Raw genomic sequence first — 20,380 nt, forward strand, 5'->3', positions numbered from 1 at the left:
AACATTGCAACTTTCGACATCTCGCTGGATTCCGCAGGACATGAAAAGGACAGAAATGTAATAAAGGAATGTTTTGATCTGGTCTGTTTATTTACATAATTACATAATTAATCTACCGTAAAATCCGGACTATAGAGCGCACCTGAATCTAAACCGCACGCACCACATTTTGCGGAAATTGTTGGTTTTGTCCTTACACAAGCCACACCTGTATATAAGCCGCATGCACCAACATTTAAACATGTAACGCAGTCACAAGTTTAACCCAAACCTGACTTCAGGTGCCGTAAGCGTTACTGCAGATATAGTACAAAATCCATCCACCATAATCAGCAACATGAATGGAAAATGATACCCGTAGTTAGAATTTAATGCAAACCTTTAAAGTCCAGGTCCCGTTGAAAGTAATCCAACGAAAAAAAATGTATATTTCCAAAGTTAAGGGTGGGAAAAATATATATCCACTATTTTTTTCCGCTGCGACAACAGACAGTTCTACTGGTAACTCAGCTTTACCCCACTTCCCATCAGCCCGCGTTTGCTCCGCCCCTTCTTTTTGATTCGCTCGTAGAAAACATATCACAATACGTCTCTAAAATAAATACATTACAAAAATATACAGTCGCAAATACATATTATAAATGGTTACACATATTTACAAAGAAAGACGGTACACCGAGAGAGTTTTCAAAGCTTTAATAATAATAATATAACTTTCATCCCAAACCGTGCCTGTGAAAGGTACCAACACGCTACTCCTATCACGCACGCAACGCATAAAGCGCAGCTGTTAAAAAAAAACGTACCGCAATTGGGAAATTCACGTTAAACCGTCTTCAGCTTTCTCCATATATCTGTCGCCATCAAGGGTGTTTTCCTCATAATCGGAACTAAACTTTGTCATACGGACAATTCGAACGTAAACTAAGAGGATGCAGATGCAGTCTACCACGGCGCACAATTCCACCGGTCTAAATCTTACTTATTGTACCCGAGTGCCGCTGGCGGGCGTTAGAAAAATTACATAAATTGGCCGCTTCACTGAATAAGCCGCAGGGCTGAACATTTGGGAAAAAAGTAGCGGCTTATAGTCCGGAATTTACGGTATGTTGGTATCCCCGTTTGCAGTATTTTGTGACATTTTTACAAATGAACTTTGCTTGCACCTAGTTTGTACATAATTAATGATGTCGAAACAATTGTGTCCAGAAATGTGCCTAATGATTGCATTTCAGAGGGGTATTCTAACCAGACAGCTAACCCTGATAAGAACCATTTTAAGAACCACATATAAGAACCAGATAAGAACCACAAAACCACACAAAGTAGGGAAAACGGATGCTATGGGTAGGGGGCGACGCCCACCCAGTGCAGGGCTGGAAAAGTTCCCTTTCTAACTTGCTCTCAGTTTCTGTTGACAAGAAGGGCAACAGCTTCTTGAAGCACAGGTTAGTAAAACTGGACATCCTATTTTTCTCTTTGATTGATTTTGTTTAATTTTTCCAGTCTTCTACTGTGTGCCCTTGAACCTCATCTCATTATCTCATTAGCTGCACCGCTTATCCTCAGTAGGGTCGCGGGGGTGCTGGAGCCCATCCCAGCAATCATCGGGCAGTGGGCAGGGGACACCCTGAACTGGTTGCCAGCCAATCGCAGGGCACACGGGGACAGACAACTCACTCGCTCAGTCACACCTAGGGACAATTTGGACCGGCCAATTCACCTGAAATGCATGTCTTTGGAATGTGGGAGGGAACCGGAGTGCCCGGAGGAAACCCACGCAAGCACGGGGAGAACATACAAACTCCGCACAGTAAGGCCGGGAGGTGGATTTGAAACCACGCAGGAGGTTCCCACAACCTCAGAACTGCCAAAAGCTGGGAAGAATTTATTATAACACTTACTGTAAATTTTTCAATCGATTATTTATTCAAATTATTTTCTTGACCTCTCAAATACACTACAACTAGAATGCCCTATGTGCAGGGTTGGGTAGGGTTTATTCTGTCTTTTATTAGCATATTTAGTATTGGAGTAATCCAAAAGTAATTGAAAGTAATCAAGTTAAAGTAACCCTACCCAACCCTGCCTATGTGTTATTTGTTTTTGTCCAAGGATTGAAAAATAAAGCACGGCAGGCATAAAATGGAGGGATTTCGCGTTCTCACCGTTTTCATGCCGACAATGGACTGCTCGACCTTGGAGACGTAAGTGACGTGGTCCTCGTTTGAGCGCAGTTCCCTCATCTGTATTCTCTCATAGATGCCGACCACCATGTCGCGAGGGATGTCCGCACCGTCATCTACCCCTGAAACGGTGGGAAACAAATTGAACGTACCTCAGAGAAAATTGTTGTTCAAGGTCGGGTGCACTGTTTCAGTTGTCCTTTTGAAAGTTAAATATTTGGATGTGTCAAGAACCGGAGGAGAACCCAAATGCGTGACGTTTCTCACACAAGCTTTTATTTTAAGGGAAATGGGGCAGTCATGCACGTTAACCCAAACGCCAGTGATTCGGCGATCGTTGGGCGGAAGACGTAAAGCAGCAGTCTGGCGTGGAATGACAGGAAGCCAGAGGCCGACGAGATCGATACCAATTGCACGAGCAGATATCGGACGGATGGGGTTGATACCGGACAGGACAGGAGAGACAGTCTCTTATTAGCATATTTGGTATTGGAGTAGTCCAAAAGTAATTGAAAGTAATCCAGTTAAAGTAACCCTACCCAACCCTGCAATTTATGTTAGTTTTGCCGGAGATCAAAGAGATCAAAGCCAGGAGAGAAAGCTTACCACGTGTTGTGAGTCATCATTTTATTCATTTTAGTTTCTTTTGTCTCTTATTAGCATATTTGGTATTGGAGTAGTCCAAAAGTAATTGAAAGTAATCCAGTTAAAGTAACCCTACCCAACCCTGTATATTTAGAAAATGCAAGGATTGATTCTCCCAGCTTTATATAATGTGCATCGACCTCCCCCAAGCCTGATTGATTTGTTGTATACCTCGGAGGTTGCGAATGAAGTCCTCCAGCAGCATCTTGCGGTCGGGCTTGATGTTGGGGCTGTACATGTCGGTGTTGAGCAGGATAATGGCGAAAGCCAAGATGAAGATGGTGTCGGGGTTGTGGAACTGCTGCACCACATCGGGGTTGCACATACAGTAGCGCTGGCTGCAGGGAGTGCACATAAAACAGACGGAAATTTGATTTCGAAGACAGATCGCCACAGATGGGCGAGCGGTAAAACTGAGCTCAAAGCAGTTAACTTAATATTATTATCTGCAAACACCCAGGTCACTCTTTAGGGCTGATACAAACCTTTCAAGGCCACACACACTCAAAGTAACAGATATAAGGATAATCTCAACCCTAAAAAGAAAATAGATGGATAGATGTATGGATAGATAGATGGATAGATAAGTGTCTAAATATATGTTGAGATAGATAGATAGATGTCTAAATATATGTCTAGATAGGTAGATGTCTAGATAGATGTCTAGATAGATAGATTTCTAGATATATGTGTAGATAGATAGGTAGATGTCTAGATAGATGTCTAGATAGATAGATGTCTAGATAGATAGATGTCTAGATAGATAGATGTCTAGATAGATGTCTAGATAGATATATATAGATAGATAGATGTCTAGATAGATATATAGATAGATAGATAGATAGATAGATGGATAGATAGATAGATGTCCAGATGAATAGATAGATAGATAGATATATGTCTAGATAGATAGATGTCTAGATATATGTCTAGATATATGTCTAGATAGATGTCTAGATAGATGTCTCGATAGATGTCTAGATGTCTAGATAGATGTCTAGATAGATGTCTAGATAGATGTATAGATAGATAGATAGATAGATAGATAGATAGATAGATAGATAAGTGTATATAGATAGATAGATAAGTGTATATAGATAGATAGATAGATAGATAGATAGATAGATAGATAGATAGATAGATAGATAGATAGATAGATAGATAGATAGATAGATAGGTGTCTAAATATATGTCGTGATAGATAGATGTCTAAATATATGTCTAGATAGATAGATAGATAGATAGATAGATAGATAAGTGTATATAGATAGATAGATAGATAGATAGGTGTCTAAATATATGTCGTGATAGATAGATGTCTAAATATATGTCTAGATAGGTAGATGTCTAGATAGATGTCTAGATAGATAGATTTCTAGATATATGTGTAGATAGATAGGTAGATGTCTAGATAGATGTCTAGATAGATAGATGTCTAGATAGATAGATGTCTAGATAGATAGATGTCTAGATAGATGTCTAGATAGATATAGATAGATAGATAGATAGATAGATATATAGATAGATAGATAGATAGATAGATGGATAGATAGATAGATGTCCAGATGAATAGATAGATAGATAGATATATGTCTAGATAGATAGATGTCTAGATAGATGTCTAGATAGATGTCTCGATAGATGTCTAGATGTCTAGATAGATGTCTAGATAGATGTATAGATAGATAGATAGATAGATAGATAGATAGATAGATAGATAGATAGATAGATAGATAGATAGATAGATAGATAGATAGATAGATAGATAGATAGATAGATAGATAGATAGATAAGTGTATATAGATAGATAGATAGATAGATAGATAGATAGATAGATAGATAGATAGATAGATAGATAGATAGATAGATAGATAGATAGATAGATAGATAGATAGATAGATAGATAGATAGATAAGTGTATATAGATAGATAGATAGATAGATAGGTGTCTAAATATATGTCGTGATAGATAGATGTCTAAATATATGTCTAGATAGATAGATAGATAGATAGATAGATAAGTGTATATAGATAGATATATAGATAGATAGATAGATAGATAGATAGGTGTCTAAATATATGTCGTGATAGATAGATGTCTAAATATATGTCTAGATAGATAGGTAGATGTCTAGATAGATAGATAGATAGATAGATAGATAGATAGATAGATAGATAGATAGATAGATAGATAGATAAATGTCTAGATAAGTGTGTAGATAGATACATGTCTAGATAAGTGGATAGATAGATAGATAGATAGATAGATAGATAGATAGATAGATAGATAGATAGATAGATAGATAGATAGATAGATAGATAGATAAATGTCTAGATAAGTGTATAGATAGATGGATAGATAGATACATAGATACATGGATATTTACATGTCTAGAAAAGTGTATAGATAGATAGATAGATAGATAAATGTCTAGATAAGTGTATAGATACATAGATAGATAAATGTCTAGATAGATAGATAGATAGATAAATGAATAGATAAGTGTATAGATAGATAAATGTCTAGATAAGTGTATAGATAGATAGATAGATAGATAGATAGATAAATGTCTAGATAAGTGTATAGATAGATGGATAGATAGATACATAGATACATGGATATTTACATGTCTAGAAAAGTGTATAGATAGATAGATAGATAGATAGATAAATGTCTAGATAAGTGTATAGATACATAGATAGATAAATGTCTAGATAGATAGATAGATAGATAGATAGATAGATAGATAGATAGATAGATAGATAGATAGATAAATGAATAGATAAGTGTATAGATAGATAAATGTCTAGATAAGTGTATAGATAGATGGATAGATAGATAGATAGATAGATAGATAGATAGATAGATAGATAGATAGATAGATAGATAGATAGATAGATAGATAGATAGATAGATAGATAGATAGATAGATAGATAGATAGATAGATAGATAGATAGATAGATAGATAGATAGATAGATAGATAGATAGATAAGTGTATATAGATAGATAGATAGATAGATACATAGATAGATACATAGATAGATAAATGTCTAGATAAGTGCATAGATAGATGGATAGAGAGATACATAGATACATGTCTAGATAAGTGTATAGATAAGTGTATAGATAGATAGATAGATAGATAAATGTCTAGATAAGTGTATAGATAGATAGATAGATAGATAGATAGATAGATAGATAGATAGATAGATAGATAGATAGATAGATAGATAGATAGATAGATAGATAGATAGATAAGTGTATATAGATAGATAGATAGATAGATACATAGATAGATACATAGATAGATAAATGTCTAGATAAGTGCATAGATAGATGGATAGAGAGATACATAGATACATGTCTAGATAAGTGTATAGATAAGTGTATAGATAGATAGATAGATAGATAAATGTCTAGATAAGTGTATAGATAGATAGATAGATAGATAGATAGATAGATAGATAGATAGATAGATAGATAGATAGATAGATAGATAGATAGATGAATAGAAAATATGAGCAAGAGTGCTTTTAGATAGGAAAATGCCAAAGCAGGGAAGGTCACCGCAACCTAGCAGGGTAACTCAAGTCTCCTATCTTATATTTGAGAGACCTAATCTAACAGGACAGACACATGGATGCACGAATGGTAAATTCCCTTAACCTTTCAATTATTTTGGGGGAATCAGAAAGGTAAGACAACAAAATAAGCTCCAATGTGAGACAAGAAAATGTGTAAAGAAATGAAATCTGCGTTTATATAGCGCTTTTCAAGTCAATGAAGACTTCCCAAAGCGCTTTACAATGTGCTTCACAGTTCCCAATAGCAGCCTTGCAGCCATAAAGGCGCTAACCTGCTTATTGGGGGTATTAGGGGTTCAGTGTCCTACCCAAGGACACTTCGACATGTAACACGGAGGAGTCGGGATTCGAACTGCGATCTACTGATCCCAAGACGAGCGCTCTACCTCCTGAGCCATGTTGTTTCTTCCCCTCGGTTGCTTTCACACATACAACATAAACCTGACTTGACACTGTCTGGCATTTCTGAGCTAAGCAGCCACCTGTCACAGTTGCCCGAGGTGCACGATATGGAGGTAAAAACAAATCTGGAGACCTCTGCCAAGGCAACGCGTGTTCCAGCAGAGGCGTGAGAGCGGAACCAACCCGAGGTGGGTGCGAAGGTTTGAAAAGGGCACAAAAACAAAAGAGGGTGGAGGATTTATAAATAACCGGTGTTACGTAAACTGCACTCCGACTCTATCCCCCCATGCTGAGATCAGAAGCTCCTCCAAAAACAAGCAGGGGAGACAAGGACACGTTTCAAATATCGTGTTTGCTGAGTCAGTGGACATAAATTAGCAAAACGGGCATGATGCTCATGCAGGATATACACTATTCATTTTTATAAAATAGCATAGACAGGGTTGGGTAGGGTTACTTTAACTGGATTACTTTCAATTACTTTTGGATTACTCCAAGAGAAACTAAATATGAATGAAATTATGACTCACAGGGAGCCATCTGTCAACAAGCTGGAGCTGGCGCCCACGGGCGGGGCCAATTGGGCGCCATGGCCACCGTGACATACTAGGCAACAATACATAAACTATCATACCAATGCTAAATTCTGTTAAAAAAAATCATAGTTTGAGAAATGTGTATTTCTTTTACACAGTAGAATCCCCACCTAGGGGTCGCCGCCATGTTTGTCTGGGAGCTTGCTGTGGCACTGTTTTTCATTCGCATCAGACAACAATACCATCTACAGGGTTGGGTAGGGTTACTTTAACTCGATTACTTTTGGATTACTCCAACCCCAAATATGCTAATAAATGACAAAAGAGACTAAATACGAATAAAATAATGACTCACAACACGTGGTAAGCTTTCTCTCCTGGCTTTGATCTCTTTGATCTCCCCGGCAAAACTAACATAAACAAAATGAAAATAAATCCAAACAGCTTGCCAACATCATTTTTGCCGTTCCATGTATTCCGTTACTTCCCAAGCCTGCACAAAATTTAGTAATTTTATTCATATTTAGTTTATTTTGTCTTTTATTAGCATATTTGGTATTGGAGTAATCCAAAACTAATTGAAAGTAATCCAGTTAAAGTAACCCTACCAAACCCTGAGCATAGAGGGGTCAAGACCAGAACAGAGACAGGACCCACTTGCGTTGCATTTCTCACAAGTTTTTTTAGAAGAAAGAGAAAGGGTTGCATCCACGATCCGGTGATTGCTGGATGTGGGAAGCAGGTCGCTCTGAACGTGGAAGTGGATCTTTCATGGTGACCGATGGCGGCGTCGGGATTGGAAAAAACGAGTCAGTAGCTGGGACAGGAGAGCAAAACATGGTCTGGGTCGGAACCGAGTCGTAAGCCAGGAAAGGAGAGTAAACGTGGTCGGGACAAAAAGAGGTCGAAAGCCGTGACGTGAGAGTACACGTGGTCAGGATCGTATATCGGCCCCGCCCCAAAACATACACAAGAGAGCAGAGAAAGTCCAAATGAGGGCACACCTTGTTTATTTCATCCAAACATTCAATCGTGTTCCAAAGTTGTCCGGGCGACAGTGGCATTTATACTGCGTTCGTCAGCGATGACGTGTTGTTTTTCTCTAGCCAGGCGCTCGATTCGAATTGCCCTGACCCAGCCAAATTCTTATCAGCTAAGCAAATAGTAGGAATCCAATTTCTCAGTTAAGCAAATAGTTGGAGTCGCCCTGACCCAGCCAAAGTCCTGTCAGTTACGCACCTTCCAGATATTTTTACTTTTATTCCACAATATAAGCTGAGGTTCGCAGACGGACTGACATGTCAGTTTCATGATAGAAGTGCCTTGAGAATCTACGCATGTTATTGTATTTTTCGCACTAAAAGGCGCACACCCCAAAAAGTCTCAGGAAGGCTGGTATCTGGATTGTATCCCAAGACCTAACCACTCAGTCGCCGTGCCGCCCCAGGGTAGCATAAAAATTTGAATATATATATATCTTTTTTAAACATATTTCATAGAACATAAACCAACATGGGATCAAATCCAGCTACCAGCTTTCCTGATAGATAAACCAACATTATGACATCTGGTTTCACCACTAAAAAGAATGAATTTATTCATAAGAGGTTACTGACTGCAGTATCAATGAAATGTAATTATTTATTTTGAAATGTATTTTTTGGCGCACCGGATTATCAACCTAGCATTCAAATTTCTGGCCAATTGAAATTAAAAAAAAAACTAGACAGGTACAAAACTGGATACTAAACTTACTGTTTACCTGACTTGTTTACCTGACTGCCCATTTTGCACATCTGGTTAGCTGCTCCTCTTGCACTCTTTGCACTACTGTAAAATACTATACATAGCCATAATTATTTAGTATATTATTAGTACTTCAATACTCCAACTCAATACAACATTTTATTTATATCTGTACATTCAAGGAAACTGCGGGTCAGATGTATCGACATTTCGTTCTGTATACACGTGTACTAGAATGACAATAAAGTAGATCTGAATCTGAATCTGAATCTCTAAACAGGACAAAATAGACGGGAGCAATAACGAACAGGAAACACCAATAGGAAACACCAACAGGAAACCGGACTGAGTCAAAACCCACGTCTTGCGGGTGCAGCGGTTCTTTGACGGACTGACAAAGGGTGAGTGAGAGCACTGAGCTTAAATGGGAGGGAAGTCAATCTGTCAACGAGCCGCAGCTGGCGCCACACGGGCGGGGCCAATTGGGCGCCAGGGCAACCGTGACAAGAGAGATCTTTTACAGCTATTAAAAGTTAGGTCAGGAACTATTATTTCATGATCCTGGAACGAATTAAGCTTGAATAGGCACCAATGTAAAACCTAGAAATATAAATGGAGAAAAAAAATTATAATTACCTGAAAGCTTCGATGAGGCGTTCCACCTTCTGGGCTTCTCCCTGGACACGAATGTGGGCCTGAAATTTCCTCAGCGCGTCGTCCAACTCCATGCCCGAAAAATCCATCTCGTCCACAACGCAGCTGTTGAGGTAGTTTGTAGTTTTCTTGTTTATTTTTTTCTTCTCAAACATCAGATTACAAAATAAACAATCCTTTGAACAAATGATCATATCTTACATCAACCAAGTGTCAGGTTTTCAATGTAAATCTCTTGTATTTCTGTCTCAAGATAATCAGCTTGTTTTTATATTACTAAATATAAAATCAATATTTCTCATACACACACACACATACACATGAAGTAACGTTTCAATAATCAGTCTAATTGCATCTCTTGTACGTTGATCAATCTTATATTCTTTTATTGTGAAATGCTCATGTGAACTTTCTCCCTGAAGTATAATAAATCACGCTCACGTTGTGTGCGGGGTCTGTTTCCCTTGTACCAACATCACATGGAGGACGTGAGTAAAATCTGCTCTTGGGTATGATTAGATTTTAACAATATATATATATTTTATTTGGGTAAATATGGCCACGAAATAGTCTTAATAATGATTGACTTTAACAGTAAGAGTCATGTAATGAGGTGGGGACCACATTGGGTTAAAAAATGTGGCCAAGGGGCTAATCCTGGAGACCTATCTGTTGACTTCCAGGTCTTCATGACTCGAGTTTAACTCTAACTTGAGTTAAAGTTGCTTTGACATGGGCAATGAAGTTAACTCAGGCCGGGCGAGTTCAGTTAAAATGATTGATGTCTGGCAGTCAACTGAATGAGTTGAACCCACTTTAAATAACCTCAACTTTGGCTTTAATTTGAGTTAAAGCAGCTTAGCCCCAACTTGGGGACTAAAAAGTTAACTCAAGCGCAGCAATCTACCGTATTTTCCGCACTATAAGGTGCACCGGGTTATAGGGCGCACCCCGAAAAAATAGTTTTTGGTCCTATTTTTGACATACATAAGGCGCACCGGATTATAAGGCGCTACAATGGGAACGTGGACAAAACAGTCAGATAGTTCAGTCCAACTTATTACCCCCTTAACATTCCCAAAACTTGCAAAGACGCAAATACGTGTCGAGAACACGTGCGGATGCGGTGTCCGTACGATGTCACTCAAATGCATTGTCCCATCATTCGGAATGTTAAAGTCTTGGGATTCAAGAAATGCCAACCATTCCTTAGTTTCGATTTTCGCTCGCAACTTTACTGTGCATATGACAATAAACACTTGGAATTGAGTTTAATTTAAAAATAGACACTCCATCCCATCCATTATCTGCACCGCTTATCACAGAAACATCGAGTTCAGTCTGAAACAAGATACAGGGAAAATATATAGCCGAAGTAGCTCACCGAAGTCGTTGTGTTCAATAATAATGAGCAGCCATGGTCCTCTTATATCCGTGAGTGTAGTAAATCCAGGAGAGTAAAATATTTACAAATACAGAATAGTAAAAAAATGCTTTCTGTATGCCGTCAACCATGTGCTATACGCATTCATCTTTTTCGGCCAATTGCAGGTTTTGTTTTGCCGCTTCAGCCAATGCCAGCCTGTAAATGATAAAAAGGATCCGCCTCTTGACCTCCGAATAACATTAGCCAATAGTGATCGATTCAACTGATGATTGACACGTCTTGTTTGGCCAATTGCAGGCTTTGTTTTGCCGTTTAAGCCAATGCCAGCCTGTAAATGATAAAAAGGATCCGCCTCTTGACCTCCGAATAACTTTAGCCAATAGTGATCGATTCAAATGATGATTGACACATTGGTTAGCCAATGAAACGCCGGTATATAAATCCCAGCATACACCGCGGACTACTTGGCGTTCGGGGGAAATCTAGTCGGCGGCTGCAAGTTAGTTGGAAGACTTTGCGACTTAATGTTGATCCATAAATAAGGCGCACTGTATTATAAGGCGCATGGTCAGCTTTTGAAAAAAATAAAGGCTTTTAGGTGCGCCTTATAGTGCGGAAAATACGGTAAGTCCAAATTATTGATGTTTAGCCGTCCAAAGGAACTGATTGAGTTGGACCTGCATTGAATTTACTCAAGTTGAAGCTAACTTGAGTTAAGGCTGCTTTGACTTTATATTTCTTCATTTTTTATGACAATAATAGCAAAATAATATATAACGTTGTTGTTTTAAGCAATTAATTTGATTTTTTTGTATATTTTTCCATATTACTGTACCGGTAGTTGTATTTGTTTCGTATTTTGTAGCATCTGATAGCATTTCCATGGTCCTATTTCTGTAGTGTTTCTGTCGTCTTCCTTTAGTATTTTTATAGTACTTCCATAATAAAAATCTTGCTGCATTTCTTTAGTATTTTTGTAGTATATCCATGGTAAAATTATTGTTGAATATCTGTAGTATATCTTTAATATGTTCGCAGTATTACTGTAGTTTTCTTTGTTTTGTATTTTGTAACAATTCAAGAGTAGTTTTTCTGTAGTATTTCTGTAGTATTACTGTAATATTTCTTTAGTATTTCCATCATATTTTTTGGTATTATTTTAGTTGCATTTGTGTAGTTTTTCTGTGGTAATGTTTCTGTAATCATATTTTTGTAATGTTTCTGTCTTAAAACTATTAGTATTTTTGTATCATAGTAATAGTGTAGTGGTATTTTTGTAGTATTTCTGTAGAAGTTTTATAGAAGTAATTCTATCATAGTATTTTTGTTGTATTTTCATTATATATATTTTCATTTTTCCAAACACGTATTTTGTAGTATTCCCATAGTATTATTTTGTAGTATTTTGTTAGTATTTTTGTATCATAGTAATAGTGTAGTGGTATTTTTGTAGTATTTCTGTAGAAGTTTTATAGAAGTAATTCTATCATAGTATTTTTGTTGTATTTTCATTATATATATTTTCATTTTTCCAAACACGTATTTTGTAGTATTCCCATAGTATTATTTTGTAGTATTTTGTTAGTATTTTTGTATCATAGTAATAGTGTAGTGGTATTTTTGTAGTATTTCTGTCGAAGTTTTATAGAAGTATTTCTATCATAGTATTTTTGTCGTATTTCCATTATATATATTTTTGTGTTTCCATATACGTATTTTGTAGTATTCCCATAGTATCATTTTGTTAGTATTTTTGTAATATAACTGCATTTGTATTTTTGCAGTATTTTTGCATTAAAATTTGGTTTTTGACTATCTCTGTACTAATATTTTTGTAGTATTTCTATCTTTTTTTCTTTCCAAAATGTAAGAGAAATAATATATTATATCCTTGTTTTTGAGTACAACAGTTACTCACCCAGCTCCCTTAACCACGCTCTAAGTTTATGCCTGTGTTTGTACCTGGTTGTGTGACTGACAGACACACTTTTAGCACCTCTCCCTACCTGGCCTGCTGCTGCATTTTGCCTGCCAGGTAGAAGAGAGGGCCAAATCTAATCACACATGAAACCTTATCAGAAGCTAAATATAACAGAGGCAAAGGGGAAGTGGATTTGATTAAAAATGATAAATGAGTGAATTGTGAATGCTGCTTCGTCTCAACATTTACTTGTTACAACAAGTTTTGTAAGAGATTTGTAGGTTTTTTTGGTAATATTTCTGGAAAAGTATTTCTACTGCAGACACACAAAGGATTAATATGGACAAAGTTTGCACCCCCCAAAAAATATTAGTTGTACTTTATTTACTATAACTAATTTTTCATTATATTTTGACTATTTTCGTTCAGTGGGCCGGATGTAAAACCCTGTAGGACCACATGTGACCCGCGGGCGACAGTTTGTCAAGCCCTGGTCAAACACATTAAGTGCAAATGAGCCGTGGGGATGCAGATTAGAGATAACTTTTCTCTCCAATTCAGGATAGATGCAAACTGGAAAAAACGGTTTCCTCCTATTCAGAATCAATGCAAACTGGAGATAACGGTTCTCTCTGATTCAGGATCGATGCAACCCGGGATAACGGTTCCCACCTATTCATAATGTGGCATAAGGTAGAGCGGGATGGTGGATAAAGAAACAGCTGGCAACCAAAAGTGCAAATCTACCCGAGCAGAAAATCCTCCTCACACCTTACAAGTAAATCTTAATTACCTTAATAGAAAAAAAAAAAAAAAAAGTTCATCGGAAGCTGGATATAAATGAGTTCAGGTCAAATGAGGTTTGGAAGTTTTAATGGACTTGGGAACTCACTTTATTCATTTATTTTTGTTCTTTTTAGTATGCAAAATTATTTGTATTTTTTTGTATTTGTTTTTTCATGTTTACTTATAAATATATATATAAAGAAGCTATGCATATTATTTAATTACCTAGAAAGTGTTATCTTACATTAAAAATTGAACAGCTGTGTCATGGTTACCGATGTAATTCACCTGTGCCCGCTCCTTTGGCGCAAACTGCCTCGGACCCTGATTGGCTCCCTGTCCCTATTCAAACCCACTCCTATCTGTCCCCTTTTGTCAGTCCGTCTTCGAACCTCAGTTAACACTAGGCAAGCCTTTTTTTGACCCTGACTCCTACCTGTTTTTTGCTCCCGTCTGTACCCCAGCTTCGACCCGTTTTTGATCCTGACCACGTCTACTGTTCCATCAACCTTTCAACCTCTTTTTTTCCCTGACCACGTCTACTCTCCTTTCCTGGTTTAGGACTCGCTTCCGACCCCAAACCACACTTTGCTCTCCTGTCCTGGTTATTGACCCGTTTTCTGTTCCCGACACCGCCATCGCTCGCCACGGAAGATTCACTTCCGGGTTCAGGGCGACCTGCTCTCTGCGTCCAGCAACCACCGGATCATGGGCGCAACCCTTTTTCTTTCTTTCAATAAAACATGTAAGAAACGCAACGCAGGTGAGTCTCCCTTCTGGTTCTGACTGATCTGTCTTCAAGGCCCTTAACCTATATTCTTCTATTATCGTAATGTCCCAGTATCAAAGAAAGAGTATTTTTTAATTGTCATTTTCCTCATGTTGAGGTTTTTGAGTATTTCCTTTCCCTCCTGTTGTTTTTAGATCAGGGGATGATGGAAGAATAGTCTGTGGTTTGTAGTAATCTGTGGTCTGTGCAGCCCTTTGAGACTCCTTGAGATTAAGGGTGTCACAAATAAACATGACTTGTCTTGACTCATCCTGAGGTTTTTGAGTTTTTCCTTGCCCTCATGAGGGTTTTAGATCCGGGGATTATGTAATAATAGTCTGTGGTTTGCAGTAATCTGTGGTCTGTGCAGCCCTTTGAGACTTCTTGTGATTAAGGGTGTTACAAATAAACATGACTTGACTTGACTGAGGTTTTTGAGTTTTCTCTTACCCTCATGTAGGTTTTAGATCAGGGAATGGTGTATTAATAGTCTGTGGTCTGCAATAATCTGAAGTCTTTGCAGCCCTTAAAGACTCCTGGATGCATTGAGGTACAAAATAACAGGGAATTACACTATTCCTGATCTCAGATAAGAATTTATTTTTTTCCAAGTGAAAGAATATTATTTTGGAGGGGCTTGCGGATCAGTAATCGTTTAATGTTTTTTTGTGGGTATTGGAATATCTCTAAAATGCCTGATGCTGGTTTTATGATAAATTATTGGCACTGAATGAGTTAAATGCGAAAAAACATCCCCAAGGGAGCAAAATGGGAGCTGTCCACTTACTCGAGGACGTCCCTGTTGAAGGGTTTCTTGCTGTTGCCCAGAAATTCGCCGATCATCTGCCGACTAAGACCTTTCCTCTGGAGCAAGAAGTGGGCCACACCGATGGGCGTGTCCGGGATAAAGCCCCGAGAGATCAGGAACTGGAGGCCCTTGTCGGGATTCCTGTTGAAGATAGAAGAGGGAAAGTTGGTTTCTGGATTGGAGCATAATTATTTTCAACATGGAATGAAGGTCCTTTAGAATACCATCATAGGCGCCACCGCGATCGGCAGCCTTTCCAGCAGCTCGGTGTTATTTCGCTCTTTTTGTGATTTATTGTTTTAAGCGTCTGCTTCTATCTTCTGTGTTTTTCGTCCCGTTTGACAACTACACTTTGGATTACTTTCTACCCTATCGTTATGGGTTTTAACGCACAAAAATGCGTTTATTCGAGGAATCAACTCCTTGCCCTGAGGAATTCTCGTGCCGGCGTGATGAGGGGGCCCTATTGTGTTTGCAGAGCCGGAGCTACGGTGAAGGCTAAGTGGCTTTGGTACCGTCCATAATCATGGTAAATGTGAACTCTCTACCAAATAAGACCGATGAACTGGCTGTGCTGGTGAAAAACATTAAAGGGTACAGGGAGTGCAGTTTGCCGTGTTATACGGAAACATGGCTCACGTTTAGCATCCCGGACGCTAACGTGGGGCTACCCGGCTTCAGCGCTGTTAGGGCAGACAGAGACACAAAGCCTGCGGGAAGCAGTCTACGTGAACATGAGGTGGTGTAACCCTGGGCACAAAAATTTCGATCAGCTGCAGGGACGTCGAACTTTTGGCCTAGCGTGTGACGTCATCCACTCTGCTGTTGCTAACTACAACACAGCACCCTGAGGCCATCCTGTTAATCTGTTAATAAACAACAAAAGGATACTGCTGGAAGTGTGAATTTCCCTACGGGAATGAATAAAGTATCTATCTATCTATCTATTTGTCTGTCTGTCCATCAGTCCGTCTGTCCGTCTGTCCGTCTGTCCGTCTGTCCGTCTGTCCGTCTGTCCGTCCGCCCGTCCATCTGTCTGTCCGCCCATCTATCTGTCTGTCTATCTATCTATCTTTCTACCTACCTACCTACCTACCTATCTATTTACAAAGCAAGTACACTTAGCGGATCGATACAATTGTCCTGGGATTGATCCATTACCCCCTCCACTAATTTCCTCAAGTCGCTGCTTCTATGTGTACTGTAGATAGCGCATGCCGTCTCTCTCTCACCCAGCTCCCTTAGCCACGCTCTAAGTTTATGCCTGTGTTTGTACCTGGTTGTGTGACTGACAGACACACTTTTAGCACCTCTCCCTACCTGGCCTGCTGCTGCATTTTGCCTGCCAGGTAGAAGAGAGGGCCAAATCTACGCACAGATGCAACTTTATCTCAGAAGCTAAATATAACAGACGCAGAGGGGAAGTGGATTTGAAAAATGATAATTGAGTAAATTGTGAATGCTTCATCGTATAAACAGTTACTTGCTAAAGTTGCTACATAAATCAATCAAGCCCCATGGTGTTAACACAATCACCAACAACCTCCAAGTGCTTGAACCTGTCATCATATTTAAATATCTCGGAGCTTTCATATCAAGAGGGTTCAGAACCTGAAATTATGGCCAAGATTGTTTGAAACATATAATTATTTTGTAAAATATTCAGAAAATCAGGGAATTTGGAATATAAATAAATAATCAACAAAACGGGCGGAAACAAGGACACTTCTATATTCAACTCTAAGGAGCAGGGAATTGAACCCATGACTATTCAATGGTAAATCAAATGAAAAACTATATGGTGTGGTCTGATTGAAAATTTGAAGTCTATGGGAGTCAAAAATATTTATAAATGACTGAATTATCACACGTGTGAGTGTGGGTGAAGGGGTAAGTGTGAAGCACATTGTAAAGTGCTTTGGGAGGTCTTCTGTGGCATACAATATAGACGTTTTCAGTCGGTCTGTGTAATAATAGTCTGTAGTTTGCAATAATCAGTGGTCTGTTCAGCCCTTTGAGACTCCTTGGGATTAAGGGCATCACTTAGACCCAAAAGGAGAGCCAAGAACATTGCAACAAAATAAAAAATAAGACTCATGCTAGTGCTAGTTACTTCTATCCCTCTCTACGTTGATGAGACTTGACTCTCACAGCAAAACTGTAAAAGAAAATCCAGGCTATGGAGAAGTGATTTTACAGGAAACTTGTAGTCCTCAACTACATAGCCTATGCAACAGACTAAATGGTGTACAACACCATTAGAGGGAACCTATGAAAATTGTTAATAACTGTGCACAGGCGAAAACTTCAGTGGTACGATTGTCAAAAGATCATCAGGATAATTAAGATCATTTTCCAGGGCACAGTCCAGGGGACCAGAAGAAGAGGAGGACAGAAAACGAACTAGGCAGACAACATCAAGGAATGGACAAGTGCCGACTCCTACAACCCAAACTCAGGCCAGGAATCGTCAGCAGTGGAGAAAGCTGTCCAGAGTTGCTTTCTCAGTGGTTCCGCGACAACCCCGGCAGTTAAGGGATTCGTAAACTGTGAAGCTATCAAGACATCCAAAATAGTCACTAAGTACTACCTTGTGTCACGGTTGCCATGGCGCCCAATTGGCCCCGCCCGTGTGGCGCCAGCTGCGGCTCATGAACAGATTGGCTTTCCTTCTTTTTAAGCTCAGTGCGCTCTCTCTTACTTTGTCAGTCCGTCAATGAACGAACCTCTGCCCCGCAAGACGTGGGTTCTGACCCGGTCCTGTTCCCGTCTATTTTTGTCCTATTTATTATTCTCTCCAGTTTTCGTTGTTTGTCCTGTTTATTTTCGATATCCTGTTTCATTATCTATCCTGTCTGTCTGTCCCGTCCTGTCCGGTATCGACCCCATCCGTCCGATATCAACTCGGGCAAAAAGAATCAATCTCGTCGGTCTCTGGCTTCCTGTCTTTCCATGCCAGGCCGCTGTCTAACGTGCACGACTCCCTATTTCCCGTAAAATAAAAGGTTCAGTGATGACACCGGCGGTTAAGGGATTCGTAAACTGTGAAGCTATCCAGACATCCAAAATAGTCACTAAGTACTACCTTGTGTCACTGTTGCCATGGCGCCCAATTGGCCCCGCCCGTGTGGCGCCAGCTGCGGCTCATGAACAGATTGGCTTTCAGTCTTTTTAAGCTCAGTGCGCTCTCTCTTACTTTGTCAGTCTGTCAATGAACCTCTGCCCCGCAAGACGTGGGTTCTGACTCAGTCCTGTTTTCCTGTTGGTATTTCCAGTCCGGTGTTGTTCCCGTTTATTTTTGTCCTGTTTAATATCGGTTTCCAGTTTTGTTCCCGTCTATTTTTGTCCTGTTTATTATTCTCTCTAGTTTTCGTTCCCGTCTTGTTTGTCCTGTTTTTCGATATCCTGTTTCCTTATCCATCCTGTCTGTCTGTCCCGTCCTGTCCGGTATCGACCCCAGCTGTCCGATATCAACTCGGGCAATTGGAATCGGTCTCGTCTCTGGCTTCCTGTCTTTCCACGCCAGACCGCTGTCTAACGTGCATGACTCCGCATTTCCCGTAAAATAAAAGGCTTGTGTGAGAAAGTCACGCATTTGGGTCCTGATCCTGTTCTGGTTCCTGACAGCTTGTAAATATTTTGGCCTCCTTTTGATAACTACATTGATGTCAATGACAATAAAAACTAATTCCAAAGATTCCTTTGTGACTTTTTCATAATACCATTCCTACATCAATACGAGAATGATTATGTCTCCCGGTGTCCACTGTATTTAATATAACGCTATTAGACACCTGCCAAGAAAAGTGGCATCAGAGACACTGGGGCGAGAACCGTGTCACCCTCCCTCTGTGATTTCCTTTTATGTAAGAGTTCCTGTCTGTTCTAACGGACAGGCCAGGATAAAGACCGAGAGAGGAGCAGACACAGCAGATGCAAGCAAATGGCAGCACGAGCTAGCCAGCGGTCCTAGCTCTGAAAGCATCTGCTCGCCCACTCTCCTGGCTGTGTCGCTGAAGAAATTTGGCAGATTACTTGATGTTTTCACGACACGCGCGACGATTCCGCCTGCCAATTTTCATTTATGACCGTGAGAGAGAGAGAGAGGGGTGGCAAATTTGAGACAAAGTGTGGCTGTGCAGCAGAATATGGTAAAGAGCGGTGATCAATATTGTCATGATTCCTGATTCAGGGCACATGAGCGCTGATTGGTTCAAAGACTCTTTTCAAACCCCCGGCTTCCAAGAGGAAGCTGTCAGACTGTTTGCGAACCTATGCTCCCAGCTAGGCAAGCTCTCTACCTTCCGACATTTTCCTGTCCTGTTTTCTCCTGTCTGTTACCTGTCGCCGACCTGTTCCTGGACCTGTTTTTGCCCTGCTCTTCCGTCCCGACCATCGACCTGTTTTGCCCTGTTTCCTGCCTGATACCTGTTGCCGACCTCTTTTCTGGACTCGATACCGCCCTTGCTCTCCCGTCCCGGCTATCGACCAGTATCCCTGCTGCCTACGACTATCCTCGCTCGACACTGAAACTGAGTAAACGAACGCTACTGGTTCCTGTCTCCGTTTCTGGCTCGTGACAAATATTGTGAATGAGGTATCGCGCCGTGGGCAGTTGGAATAATGTGCTTGGTTCGTTTTGTTGAATTAGATCAGGGGGTGGGACGGGTTTTAGCTTAGGGACCACATGGTAGAAAAAACATTCCCACGTTGGCCAGACTAGTAAAAATAATGGCATAAAAAGGGTGCCTTAGCCGGAGGGATGGGGGTCTTTCAGGGGGCTCATTAAATTATGATTCACGTTTTTTTTTTTCCCTAATTGTTTTTTTTTCCCTAAATGTTTTTTTCCCTTCTCTAAGATTTAATCTCTTGTAGCTCACCCGTTATTGTTGGGGCTGCCGAGGGCTCTCCTATTTTGTTTGTTCTCAGTTGGCGCTCGTTGGCTACCGTCGG

At 39.7% G+C, this 20,380-nt stretch overlaps 1 protein-coding gene and 1 long non-coding RNA gene across 5 annotated transcripts in view; one reads left to right on the top strand and one right to left on the bottom strand.

Annotated features, from left to right (window-relative positions):
• iqsec3a (IQ motif and Sec7 domain ArfGEF 3a) overlaps positions 1 to 20,380 on the bottom strand; it is a 114,905-nt gene that overhangs the window by 34,130 nt on the left and 60,395 nt on the right. For all 4 annotated transcript variants that reach the window (XM_088347133.1, XM_088347132.1, XM_088347134.1 and 1 more), the window contains exons 5-8: positions 15,407 to 15,568; positions 9,739 to 9,861; positions 3,003 to 3,169; positions 2,169 to 2,308 (exon numbers count right to left, since the gene is read on the bottom strand). In XM_088347133.1, the coding sequence (XP_088203259.1) occupies positions 2,169 to 2,308; positions 3,003 to 3,169; positions 9,739 to 9,861; positions 15,407 to 15,568 (592 nt within the window). The remainder of the gene's footprint in view (positions 1 to 2,168; positions 2,309 to 3,002; positions 3,170 to 9,738; positions 9,862 to 15,406; positions 15,569 to 20,380) is intronic.
• On the top strand, positions 2,114 to 2,317 carry LOC148356294 (uncharacterized). Its single transcript, XR_015851985.1, has 2 exons — positions 2,114 to 2,207; positions 2,263 to 2,317. It is a non-coding gene; the product is annotated as an uncharacterized LOC148356294 (long non-coding RNA).

Source organism: Urocampus carinirostris, chromosome 11 (genome assembly GCF_059441175.1).
Source record: "Urocampus carinirostris isolate Australia breed hairy pipefish chromosome 11, RoL_Ucar_1.0, whole genome shotgun sequence".
Classification (NCBI taxonomy): Eukaryota; Metazoa; Chordata; class Actinopteri; order Syngnathiformes; family Syngnathidae; genus Urocampus; species Urocampus carinirostris.